Source organism: Coregonus clupeaformis, chromosome 33 (assembly GCF_020615455.1).
Source record: "Coregonus clupeaformis isolate EN_2021a chromosome 33, ASM2061545v1, whole genome shotgun sequence".
Lineage (NCBI taxonomy): Eukaryota > Metazoa > Chordata > Actinopteri > Salmoniformes > Salmonidae > Coregonus > Coregonus clupeaformis.
In genome coordinates this window covers 25,013,539-25,026,793 of record NC_059224.1, presented here as the reverse complement: position 1 = coordinate 25,026,793, position 13,255 = coordinate 25,013,539, and the positions used below count along the sequence as shown (strand labels likewise).

Genomic DNA, 13,255 nt, shown 5'->3' with positions numbered 1-13,255 from the left:
CCTAGTCATAATCGCGTATTCAACTGATAGGAATTCTTAAATTCATCCAATATGATGAAACATTCCGGCCGAATGAGGTGTCATGTTTTTATACGTTTTCCTGCACACCATGGAAACCACCTGCCTCCAGTCAAAAAATGGTACTTGGTATAAAATCAAACACGCATGAGATTATAAAAATATACCTGCTATCTGAGAAAGCATGAAACCAATCCAAACTTGTGGCCGCTACAATAACAGGAATGTAGCAGGAAGCAACGCATGGGCAAAACTCCTCCCTGGGTGAGTGGAGTGTGAAGGGAGAGGTTACAATCATGACATGATCCTGGATAGTTCAGTGTCAGCGGGCTCTTTGGGGATTGTTCAGCCTTGGAAGGTCAGGCCAGTCTCGGCAGCACAGGTAGATGCAGCTCTCTCGCTCTCTCTCTGGGAGTGCAGCAGGAGCTAAAAAAGGTGCCTTGAGAGTGTTCTATCAAGACAATTACAGGCTTGGAAGAAACCAACGCCTGAAAACCTATTGAGATGAGGCTAACTGCAGTCAAACGCCTGACTGACTGACTGACTTCAAGTTCACAGACTCAGACTCATCCTCTGCTCTGACTGTTTCCCCCTGATCCTCAAATCATAAAAATACTAAGTCACCATGAAGGATAATCCTACCATTCAAACACTGACAATCTTAATGGATTTCACAGACCCAGACAGATAGATCCTTCCTCTACTCAATAGATCTGCTGAGCTGGCCTTTTCCATTATAGTGGATGTTGGTCATTACATTCAAGGATAAGTCCATTTCCTTCTCAGAGTAAAACACACACACACACACACAGAGAGACTATAATCTTACAATGGGTGGATTAATACTTTGTATGTATCTCAACAGGAGTTATATACTGTAGTTCCTAAATGTTAAGTTCTTGGACACACACAAAGGCCTGAAATGCCTGAGGAAGGAACTCCAGTGCAACCTTATCGGGAGGGGGAAGAGGGGGTCTCTATAAAGCAGGGCGTAACGGCCAAGTGCTGTAATCATACACGTAATCCCCTGCCTAATCTCACGGATCACAGCCTTTGAGATCAAATTGATATTTGACACAATCTTGTCTGACGGCGTACCCTCAAATTAGAGGCATTAAAAAGCCTCTCCCTCCATGCGAGGAGGGATTCTTTGGCGCACTGTGCTCCAACACGTAGGTAAAAGGAGAGGCTCAAAGCCCTGAACGTCTGGGGCCAGCCAGGGACTTGGAGACTGTGTACCAGACAGCCAGGCTTATCCTTCTATCTCCAATCTCTCTGGAGACACAATACCACTGTACAGGGGATCGGAACTGAGAGCAACTCAACGTCAGCCTGTAATTCAAACCTGTCATCACAGAACAAGAGGGACCTGTTTATTAAATACAGTGGCTGAGGAACATCAGCTCTTTATTCAGACATTAAAAAATAAATAAATAAATGAAAGCCACAGATGCCAGTGAATGCATCCAAATGGCTGCAATGATATCCTTTGACACACCTTGCCCACCCAACTGCATAATGTGCGTGGATGGAGTTTGCTGTGGGCACCCCGGCACCCGATACGAGTATATACCTAATCTCTCACAGCCACAGAGCAACTCTCTTTAATTAAGTTACAGGGATCTAACTCAATTCGGTAGGAAATTTCCATGCGAAAAGATGTAAGCAAAAATATAGTCTTACACAAACTAACCTCTCTGCAACTACTTGCTACCATAAATAAGAGCTGACATGAGTAAATAATGACATCTGCAATATTTACCTTTTATTTTGTATGCTGTGGAGATAAATATAGAACTACACAAAGTACGTAAATGATTAAGGAAAGCATTAAATGGTTCTAGTATGAAATATAGTTCAGTCTGTGGTTTGCAGGAAGGTGGGGAAAACGACTTGCTAAATGCTTCTCGCTTAAAATAATATTTGCCAACAAATGTGACAAGGTTCTCCCCTAAGAATGTAAGAGTGGCTCTGCACCACCTTGTGGACTGGCTGCGCCACTATGTACAATTAAAGCTGCAATTTGTAACTTTTTTGGGCGACCATACCAAATTCACATAGAAATGTGAGTTATAGATCTGTCATTCTCATTGAAAGCAAGTCTAAGAAGCGGTAGATCTGTTCTATATGCGTCATTTCTATGCTTCCAGTTCAATCGATCGATAGATAGATTACCAAAAGTATGTGGATACCTGCTAGTCGAACATCTAATTCCAAATTCATGGCCATTAATATGGAGTTGGTCCACCTTTGCTGCTATAACAGTCTCCACTTTTCTGGGAAGGCTTTCCACTAGATGTTGGAACATTGCTGTTGGAACTTCTATTCTGCCATAAGAGCATTAGTGAGGTCGAGCACGGATGTTGGACGATTAGGCCTAGCTCGCAGTCGGCATTCCAATTCATCCCAAAGGTGTTCGATGGGGTTGAGGTCAGGCTATGTGCAGGCCAGTCAAGTTCTTCCACACCGATCTCGACAAACCATTTCTGTATGGACCTCGCTTTGTGCACGGGGGCATTGTCATGCTGAAACAGGAAAGGGCCTTCCCCAAACTGTTTCCACAAAGTTGGAAGCACAGAATCGTCTAGAATGAATTCTAAAGAAGGGCTGACGTGAGTAAATAATGACATCTGCAATATTTATCTTTTATTTTGTATGCTGTGGAGTTGGAGATAAATATAGAACTACACAAAGTACGTAAATGACTAAGGAAAGCATTAAATGGAATCGTCTAGAATGTCATTGTACACTGTAGTCCGAACCATGAAAAACAGCCCCAGACCATTATTACTCTTCCACCAAACTTTACAGTTGGCACTAAACATTTGGGCAGATAGAGTTCTCCTGGCATCTGCCAAACCCAGGTTGGTCCGTCGGACTGTCAGATGGTGAAACGTGATTCATCACTCCAGAGAATGCGTTTCCACTGCTCTGGAGTCCAATGGCGGCGAGCTTTACACCACTACAGCCAACGCTTGGCATTGCGCATGATGATCTTAGGCTTGTGTGTGGCTGCTCGGCCATGGAAACCTATTTCATTAAGCTCCCGACGAACAGTTATTGTGCTGACGTTGCTTCCAGAGGCAGTTTGGAACTTGGTAGTGAGGACAGACGATTTTTACGCACTACGCGCTTCTTCACACGGCGGTCCCGTTCTGTGAGCTTGTGTGGCCTACCACTTTGCGGCTGAGCCCTTGTTGCGCGTAGACGTTTCCACTTCACAATAACAGCACTTACAGTTGACCGGGCAGCTCTAGCAAGGCAGAAATTAAACAAACTGACTTGTTGGAAAGGTGGCATCCTATGACGGTGCCACGTTGAAAGTCACTGAGCTGTTCAGTAAGGCCATTCTACTGCCAATGTTTGTCTATGAAGCTTGCAGGCTGTGTGCTCGATTTTATACACCTGTCAGCAACGGGTGTGGCTGAAATAGCCGAACACACTCATTTGAAGGGGTGTCCACATACTTTTGTTTGTATCTATGTATGTATGTACGTACGTACGTACAGTGCATTCGGAAAGTATTCAGACCCCTTTACTTTTTCCACATCTTGTTACGTTACAGCCTTTATCTCAAATTGATTAAATAGTTTTTTCCCCCCTAATCAATCTACACACAATACCCCATAATGACAAAGAAAAAAAAGGTTTTTAGATTTTCTTGCAGCGCTGTGTATGCATGTGTACATATATATATATATATTTTTTTGTTTTACTTTATTTGTTATAATTTAAGGCCAGGCACCACACCCTAATGGGTATTTTTTTGTTCTAGATTGCAGGAAATGGCAGTTACAGGGGTTAAATTACGCAAAGTTATTTGAGTCATGACAACAGGGAGATGCCGCACGAAGGAAACCTCTGACCCCGGCCAGACATACTTTCAGAGATGATCTAGTCTGGCTGAGCTGTGTGTTGGTACTGTCTGTATTGTGTTTGCCTGGGAAAGAGGATAGCCAGACCATGAAACCATCAGCACCTGTCCTAGAAGAGCCTCAGTGCCGATGAGCGAGGGGAGGCTCAGGAGAGGCCAGGGGGACAGTCCCTGTGGTTTGACGGGACGGGCTGGGGCCTGAGGAGGGACAGCGGCCCTGCAGCCCCTGGGGCTCTCAAAGCTCTCTTTCATTGGGGTTGGGGGGTGCAGGGAGGGCAAACGGGGTGGCTCTGGGGCTGGTATTGTGGTCCCTGGGTGTCTGGCTGGCTGACCCCTCCTCCTCCCTGCATCTGCTGGGTTGGCACCCCTGGGACCACAGGTTATCTCCCTAGGAAATCACCTTGACCTCCACACAGCAGAACAATCAGGAATGGGTCAACAGGCAGGCAGAAAGATTATAGAGCTGAATTTAGATATGTGTTAGGAGAAAAGAATCACACTATGTATCGATTTCTCAATACAGGGTCAGAACTTAAAACCTGGTCTACATAAACAGTTGACTCAAAACGCATTCCTCTGAGGCATAACTGGGGAAAGAGTCAAGGCTACAGTTACATGCATGTACATATTCTTAAACAGCCATGTACATAATGGTAGTACATAGCACCCCTAACATTATCCCTAAATACTGTGATATGTTAGGAAGCATTCAGTCATCACCCATTCAGCAGGGAAACGCAATGAAAGGGCTTCTGTTGGAGAGGCAGGGTAATAGAGATATGCCTGAGGCCACCCCGTGGCAAAGAGAAGCATGAACAGGCGCATACACACAAACACACAGTCATCACACACGTACCTGAGGCCAGCCACATTGGGCTGGTTCTGGAGGTGCTCCTGCCAGCCATGGTGTAAACAGAGGGATGGAGGAGAGGCCTGCAGGCAGCAGGAGCCCGGGTGAAGGGGCAGGGCAGGGGTCTGGAAGATGTGGCACTCCTGCTGGTTGCCATGGCAGCACAGGGGGGGGTGGAATGGGCAGCGGTGGCAGCACGGGGGAGGTGGAGACAGTGGAGGAGGAGAGGGGGAAGAGGTTGTGGAGAGGGTGGAGGGCAGGAGCTTGGACAACCTTTGAGAGTCTGTGAGGTGTGAGGAGGAGGAGGAGGAGGAAGAGGAAGGGGCCCTTAGGGAACCGTTCTGCTTGATGTTGCCTCCATTCTGACTCACTCTGGATCTCTGCTGGGGCTCCTTGTGCGGTGGTGTTGGCCTTGGTTGGTGCCTCTGCCTCTGCTGTGTTCTGGGTGTGGAAACAACGCTGACGTCCCCTCTTCCCGTGCTGCTGAGGCTCGCACTGGCCTCTGGGCCGCTGGTGGCAGTGGCCATCGTAGTGACGCTGGGTGGCAGGCTGCCATTGCTGAGGAGCAGGAGGTCACCATTGGCATTGCTCAGGGCCATGGTCCTCCTCCTGCCGGCCTGGCGCAGGGTTTGCCACTCCTCTGCAGAACAAAAAGGGGAGGAAGAACAGACAGGCCAATAGTTAGCTCTTAACTGTAGCCGGTCATGTTGACATTCAGTTGTACATTGACTCTATTCACACAGAGCTGGTGAGCTGAGCTGAGTGGGGCAGCGAGAGGAAAGGAGGCCTGGAGCCAGGGAGCAGTGTGGGCAAAGGGGAGAGAATGAGACAGTAACCAATACAAGGGTTCAAACTCAAAACTCTGATCAAAACAGAATGCAATGAGCAATCAGCAAAACAGATTATTTACTTGTTCTTTCTAGGCCAGGAGGAGACTGGGAACAGATACAAGCAATACAAAAGTTAAGAAGGGATCAATCCTCATTGATTTACTGAATTAAAGCTAAATGGGAAATATTAGTCACTTTACCATATTTCTCTACCTTCCTCACTGCCATTTTTGTCTGAATAGTGTGATTTATAAAGTATGAATATGATACGATAGGGTATGAATTGGCAGCCTGTGTTCAGGGAGATTGAGATAGGCTATTTCTACATTATGAAAAGTATAATGGTTCCAACAGAATGAGATTAAGCAGAGGTCTTCAAGTGTTCATGTTGCTAGCATTTCAGCCCCTATGACTTATTACAGAATACATTCAGGCTTTGTGTAATGTAAATTGACTTCTGTTGGGACATTTTGGAGTAAGATAAAAAAAAAGAAAATGTAAAGTCTGCGGTTTTGCCATGATATGGCTTGACAAACTTCAAAAAGTAGTGAATTGCCTTTCACAGGTAATACACGGTTGTGGTTGGTTGTGAAGTTGGAAGGTTGCCCAACACCAACCCCCGCTGAAACAGATTTGACGTGAACCCAGAAAAATAAATTGCTCTAAGTCTTATGTGACGGTGAGTCCTGAGAGAACCTCATCTCCCTCTAAGAACTAATAGCTGAGGTGGTGAGAAAAAACAACTTCTCACCAGTTCCCACGCAATACTGTCTACTTCATCCACATCACGCCTAGGACCGAAAGAAAGAAATAGAACTGCACTAGAAGATGGAAATGTACAGCAGTGCAGAAAATCCCCCAGTACATCACAACACATTATTACTACCATATCATAAGGTGTAACATATTACCTTAAAAACCTATCTACTTAATGTAGCTTCTATTCTTCTTTATTTTCCTATTTGATAGACTATGCAACTTTTTTAAGACTACTTTCTTTACTGTACTCTTGACACAGCTTCTTGCAAATGACGTTCCCTCAAACTCACTACGGACCCATTTCTCCAAGTTCAGCTTGGCTCCATGTGATCGCATACGAACACATTACACACACACAATCGTAGGCTACATTAAATATATTGATGCCAAACTAAACTGGATGTATTTGTGTTCAACCGACATCCATTACGATATACAGTGAGGGGAAAAAAGTATTTGATCCCCTGCTGATTTTGTACGTTTGCCCACTGACAAAGAAATGATCAGTATAATTTTAATGGTAGGTTTATTTGAACAGTGAGAGACAGAATAACAACAACAAAAATCCAGAAAAACGCATGACAAAAATTTTATAAATTGATGTGCATTTTAATGAGGGAAATAATTATTTGACCCCTCTGCAAAACATTACTTAGTACTTGGTGGCAAAACCCTTGTTGGCAATCACTGAGGTCAGACGTTTCTTGTAGTTGGCCACCAGATTTGCACACATCTCAGGAGGGATTTTGTCCCACTCCTCTTTGCAGATCTTCTCCAAGTCATTAAGGTTTCGAGGCTGACGTTTGGCAACTCGAACCTTCAGCTCCCTCCACAGATTTTCTATGGGATTAAGGTCTGGAGACTGGCTAGGCCACTCCAGGACCTTAATGTGCTTCTTCTTGAGCCACTCCATTGTTGCCTTGGCTGTGTGTTTTGGGTCATTGTCATGCTGGAATACCCATCCACGACCCATTTTCAATGCCCTGGCTGAGGGAAGGAGGTTCTCACCCAAGATTTGACGGTACATGGCCCCGTCCATCGTCCCTTTGATGCGGTGAAGTTGTCCTGTCCCCTTAGCAGAAAAACACCCCCAAAGCATAATTTTTCCACCTCCATGTTTGACGGTGGGGATGGTGTTCTTGGGGTCATAGGCAGCATTCCTCCTCCTCCAAACACGACGAGTTGAGTTGATGCCAAAGAGCTCCATTTTGGTCTCATCTGACCACAACACTTTCACCCAGTTCTCCTCTGAATCATTCAGATGTTAATTGGCAAACTTCAGACGGGCATGTTTATGTGCTTTCTTGAGCAGGGGGACCTTGCGGGCGCTGCAGGATTTCAGTCTTTCACAGCGTAGTGTGTTACCAATTGTTTTCTTGGTGACTATGGTCCCAGCTGCCTTGAGATCATTGACAAGATCCTCCCGTGTAGTTCTGGGCTGATTCCTCACCGTTCTCATGATCATTGCAACTCCACGAGGTGAGATCTTGCATGGAGCCCCAGGCCGAGGAAGATTGACAGTTCTTTTGTGTTTCTTCCATTTGCAAATAGTCGCACCAACTGTTGTCACCTTCTCACCAAGCTGCTTGGCGATGGTCTTGTAGCCCATTCCAGCCTTGTGTAGGTCTACAATCTTGTCCCTGACATCCTTGGAGAGCTCTTTGGTCTTGGCCATGGTGGAGAGTTTGGAATCTGATTGATTGATTGCTTCTGTGGACAGGTGTCTTTTATACAGGTAACAAACTGAGATTAGGAGCACTCCCTTTAAGAGTGTGCTCCTAATCTCAGCTCGTTACTTGTATAAAAGACACCTGGGAGCCAGAAATCTTTCTGATTGAGAGGGGGTCAAATACTTATTTCCCTCATTAAAATGCAAATGAATTTATAACATTTTTGACATGCGTTTTTCTGGATTTTTGTTTTGTTATTCTGTCTCTCACTGTTCAAATAAACCTACCATTAAAATTATAGACTGATCATTTCTTTGTCAGTGGGCAAACGTACAAAATCAGCAGGGGATCAAATACTTTTTTCCCCTCACGTGGTCAAAAGTTGAGAAAGACAAATACTAATTTTCACAAAGTCTGCTGCCTCAGTTGATGATGGCAATTTGCATATACTCCAGAAAGTCATGAAGAGTGATCAGATGAATTGCAATTAATTGCAAAGAATGAAAATGAACTTAATCCCCAAAAAACATTTCCACTGCATTTCAGCCCTGCCACAAAAGGACCAGCTGCCATCATGTCAGTGATTCTCTTGTTAACACAGGTGAGAGTGTTGACGAGGACAAGGCTGGAGATCACTCTGTCATGCTGATTGAGTTAGAATAACAGACTGGAAGCTTTAAAAAGGAGGGTGGTGCTTGAAATCATTGTTCTTCCTCTGTTAACCATGGTTACCTGCAAGGAAACACGTGCCGTCATCATTGCTTTGCACAAAAATGGCTTCACAGGCAAGGATATTGCTGCTAGTAAGATTGCACCTCAATCAACCATTTATCGGATCATCAAGAACTTCCAAGGAGAGAGGTTCAATTGTTGTGAAGAAGGCGTCAGGGCGCCCAAGAAAGTCCAGCAAGCGCCAGGACCGTCTCCTAAAGTTGATTCAGCTGCGGGATCGGGGCACCACCAGTGCAGAGCTTGCTCAGGAATGGCAGCAGGCAGATGTGAGTGCATCTGCACGCACAGTGAGGCAAAGACTTTTGGAGGATGGCCTGGTGTCAAGAAGGACAGCAAAGAAGCCACTTCTCTCCAGGAAAAACATCAACATTTTGGATCCATGGCCAGGAAACACCCCAGACCTTAATCCCATTGAGAACTTGTGGTCGATCCTCAAGAGGTGGGTGGACAAACAAAAACCCACAAATTCTGACAAACTCCTAGCATTGATTATGCAAGAATGGGCCTCCATCAGTCAGGATGTGGGCCAGAAGTTAACTGACAGTTTTTTGTTGTTGTTTTTTTTCACCTTTATTTAACCAGGTAAGCCAGTTGAGAACAAGTTCTCATTTACAACTGCGACCTGGCCAAGATAAAGCAAAGCAGTGCGATAAAAACAACAACACAGAGTTACATATGGGGTCAAAAAAAAACATAAAGTCAAAAATACAACAGAAAATATATATACAGTGTGTGCAAATGTAGCAAGTTATGGAGGTAAGGCAATAAATAGGCTATAGTGCAAAATAATTACAATTAGTATTAACACTGGAATGCTAGATGTGCAAGAGATTATGTGCAAATAGAGATACTGGGGTGCAAAATAGCAAAATAAATAACAATATAGGGATGAGGTAGTTGGGTGGGCTAATTTCAGAAGGGCTGTGTACAGGTGCAGTGATCGGTAAGGTGCTCTGACAACTGATGCTTAAAGTTAGTGAGGGATATAAGAGTCTCCAGCTTCAGAGATTTTTGCAATTCGTTCCAGTCATTGGCAGCAGAGAACTGGAAGGAATGGCGGCCAAAGGAGGTATTGGCTTTGGGAATGACCAGTGAGATATACCTGCTGGAGCGCAGACTACGGGTGGGTGCTGCTATGGTGACCAATGAGCTAAAATAAGGATGCCAGGGTGGATTGCAGAGGTCTTGAAAAAGAAGGGTCAACACTGCAAATACTGACTCTTTGCATAAACTTAATGTAATTGTCAATAAAAGCCTTTGACACTTATGCAATGCTTGTAATTATACTTCAGTATAACATAGTAACATCTGACAAATATATCTCATAACACTGAAGCAGCGAACTTTGTGAAGACCAATACTTGTGTCATTCTCAAAACTTTTGACCACGACTGTATAATATACCCTTCTAGGAAAACCTTTTATCCATGCAGGGAAACAGCCGTGATGCAGTGAATGTGAATGAATGTGTTCTGCGATGCCTCAACATGAGTAAGGAAGGGGGTAACATGATTAAGAAGTATGAAAAAGAGACTTAAGAGTGTAGCCTGGATCTTTGTGATATGAAAATTATGACTATTCTTGGCTAAATAATCAGTTGCATCCCTCTACCTGTACACATCTTCCTTCAACATTGCTCCACGGCCACAGGAATTCAGAAGGCTGTGGGTGCTCCAATACTGAGCGCTGAAATCCAGGTGAGACATCTAGGCCAGGCTGCAGTCTGACACAAACAGGGGTTTATGCCCCTCAGGAAATAACGGATAGATTACAGTGTGGAACGACTGCAAAAAGAACACTGACGACATGTCCTTCATAATAATTTAATTAATAAACTATTTATATATTTATTTTTTGGTGTGTATCTGCAAACACTGGGATGTTACACATTTTGGTTTTAGTGCAGTGGTATTAAGAACTGACAGTCACACTATGCCTATGACCGACACATGATGAGGTCTGTGGACACTGCAAAGGTTGAGAATAACGGATGTGTTTTTCTGCTTTCATGTTGAGTTTATGATACATTTTGGGTGAACCTGTGCAACTACTAGGTACGCAGCAGGAGGCAAAGTACCTCATCCCTTTAATTAAAGCTAATAGACAGTAATTATGAGGACTCAGTCAAGACAGTTAATAACTTCAGCCTAATAACTGAATTTATCCTGGGAGCTACAAGTACATGCCTGAGAGGACTATGAGAACTTTGACCTTCGTATTCTAATAGTGTCTGAGAAGCTTATAACAAGCCTGCCACTTTGGCCCATTTCCACAGCTGGGTTTTACATACCTATATGAAGTTCTCGCTCAAGGCTACTGCATTGTCTCAAGTTAAATAGGTACATAAACTGGTCTGGTGTCATACCATCATCATGCCTTGACTAATCAATGTTTAGCTCAAATGAAGATAAGCAGCACTTTTATTTTTTCTATTTTATACATTAACCATGATGTATTACAATGCATTGCTCCAGAGAGAGCATTAGGATTAAATAAGAAAATAAACTATAATGTTGCATCACTATGAGATATGAAACCATATTAAATAATTTTAGTCAAATTTCGTTTTGTTTCAACTTTAAAAATAGGCTATGAGTGACCACTTTAAAACTAAGCTGCTGTCACACTGAAGAAGCTTCTCTGTTTTGTCGATGTCGGTGTACGGCCATATTAGCCTACCAAATATAATGTTGATCAACTAAAGTTATGTAGGTTACATGATGAGGCTAAACGCGTCTAACAAACATTCCGAGAGGAATCTACACCGGTGTTCAGCAAAAGACCGGTGCATCCCATTCAGCGAAACATCACTTTTCATTATGTCGTTCCAATACTTTGTAACAACGGAGACCGCTATCTATATCGTATTCTAAACTCCCACTTTAGTAGCCAAAACAGTTGGAACAACAGACACAAATATATATTTATAAACCATTAAGATTATGGGTTTTAAAACAGTTTTTTTTCCCCAGAGGATCAATGCACAGTAACTTAGACATTTAACGGATGTTTGATACAGTACCTTATCGAAGTGTTGAAGCTCTGGATGCGTTTCGTTCGTGCTCGTCGAAGTTGAATGTATTAACTGAAAATAGCTTACGTTTACAGTATCCACCACTTGCTTAACAAAACACTCCGAAAGAGAGCAACAAGTCGTGGGGAAAGAAGGTTGTTTCTCACTGAGAAGCGGACTGCCAGAATGACACATACATGCACCCTGTCTCAGTAAACGCAGGCGGTGGGCTGGGATTGGGACTGCGCACTAGCCCACTGATAGGATGTTCATGATGATGCTTGGAGACTTTTAACCCAATCAATGCATCTGCAGCACACAACAGCTGGAGGAACGGAGGTCCACCACCACCACCATCATCATCATCATTAGTATTATCATCACTAAAAAAAATACGAGTTCAAAACATGACGTCAGTGATCTTCAGGTCGTAAAGTCGGAGCTCTAGATAGTTGAAATTCCGAGTTGGATGACCGTTCAAATCGATTTTTCCCAGTCAGAGCTCGTTTTTTTCCCTGTGTACCCAGTTATTTCGAATGCACTGAAGTCGGGAGTCGGAGATGTCCCAGTTCCGCGTTCCCAGTTGTTTTAAACGCGGCATGTGTCTCGCGTTGCCATACCTTAAAAATCACGTCGTTTTTCGACCTGGCTACTAGCTAGTAAACAGCAAAACAAACTAGACCAGAAACAATATGTGTTATGAGTCTGACTCATTTCATAATCACGACAGGAAAATGAAAATCATTTGAGGAGCTTATTTTAGGATGTTATTCAGACAATCACTGACTATTATCGAGACGTTTCTAAGGACAGGATTCAATCCGATCGCGCTTTGTCGCCTACCTGCATTCAAGATAAACGCTGCATACGGTTTCGGCTCAATCGGATATTATACCTTTAAATGTCAAGCGCATTATAACGCGGATTTCCAGCCAGAGGGATGTGTGAGAGAGAAATATGACGTAACACTAAATTTACAAATGAAACTGACCAATAGAATCAGCTGTCAACGGCTAAATCGTTAAATAATCACGGTTTTAGTATCATAAAAAAAACCAATTTAACCTCAAAAGCCTTCATTATGACCCCACCCATGTCATGTCCTACACCAAATTAAAGATTACAGTCCAGATGTGTTCAGTCCTTTGGCTGGGTTCTATAATTGAATAACCCCCTAAAATATACTCCCCTTTAGGTCAGACCTCTCTGCCCTGCCCATTCCCTTGAAATAACTGTGGTTTGATTCAAAACACACAGTGGACTTTCTGATAAAACCATACTCAACCAACAGTTGGGCGGCCACCACACAATAAAATGTTTACCATATCCTTTGGACTATTTCAAGAACATTTTGCACCCATGTTACATGTCCATTACACCACCATGCAATATCACAATCTTTCCCACATTGAAAAGATGAAAAAAGGAAAGAGCATGTCTTCCGGACTGTTGGAAAATCTTTGGACACTTTCTGTGCTCAGAGCATTCTGCTCAGCAGGGGTGGTTCTT

At 43.6% G+C, this 13,255-nt stretch overlaps 1 protein-coding gene across 3 annotated transcripts in view; it reads right to left on the bottom strand.

Annotated features, from left to right (window-relative positions):
* The window catches only part of LOC121548853 (protein dispatched homolog 1-like), a 58,500-nt gene that overhangs the window by 17,336 nt on the left and 27,909 nt on the right, over nucleotides 1-13,255 (bottom strand). Inside the window, exons 1-2 of one of the 3 annotated variants that reach the window (XM_045210234.1) lie at nucleotides 11,756-11,956; nucleotides 4,749-5,382 (exon numbers count right to left, since the gene is read on the bottom strand). In XM_045210234.1, the coding sequence (XP_045066169.1) occupies nucleotides 4,749-5,341 (593 nt within the window). In that variant the 5' untranslated portion in view covers nucleotides 5,342-5,382; nucleotides 11,756-11,956. The other 2 variants (XM_041860472.2, XM_045210235.1) reach the window with 2 other exon arrangements.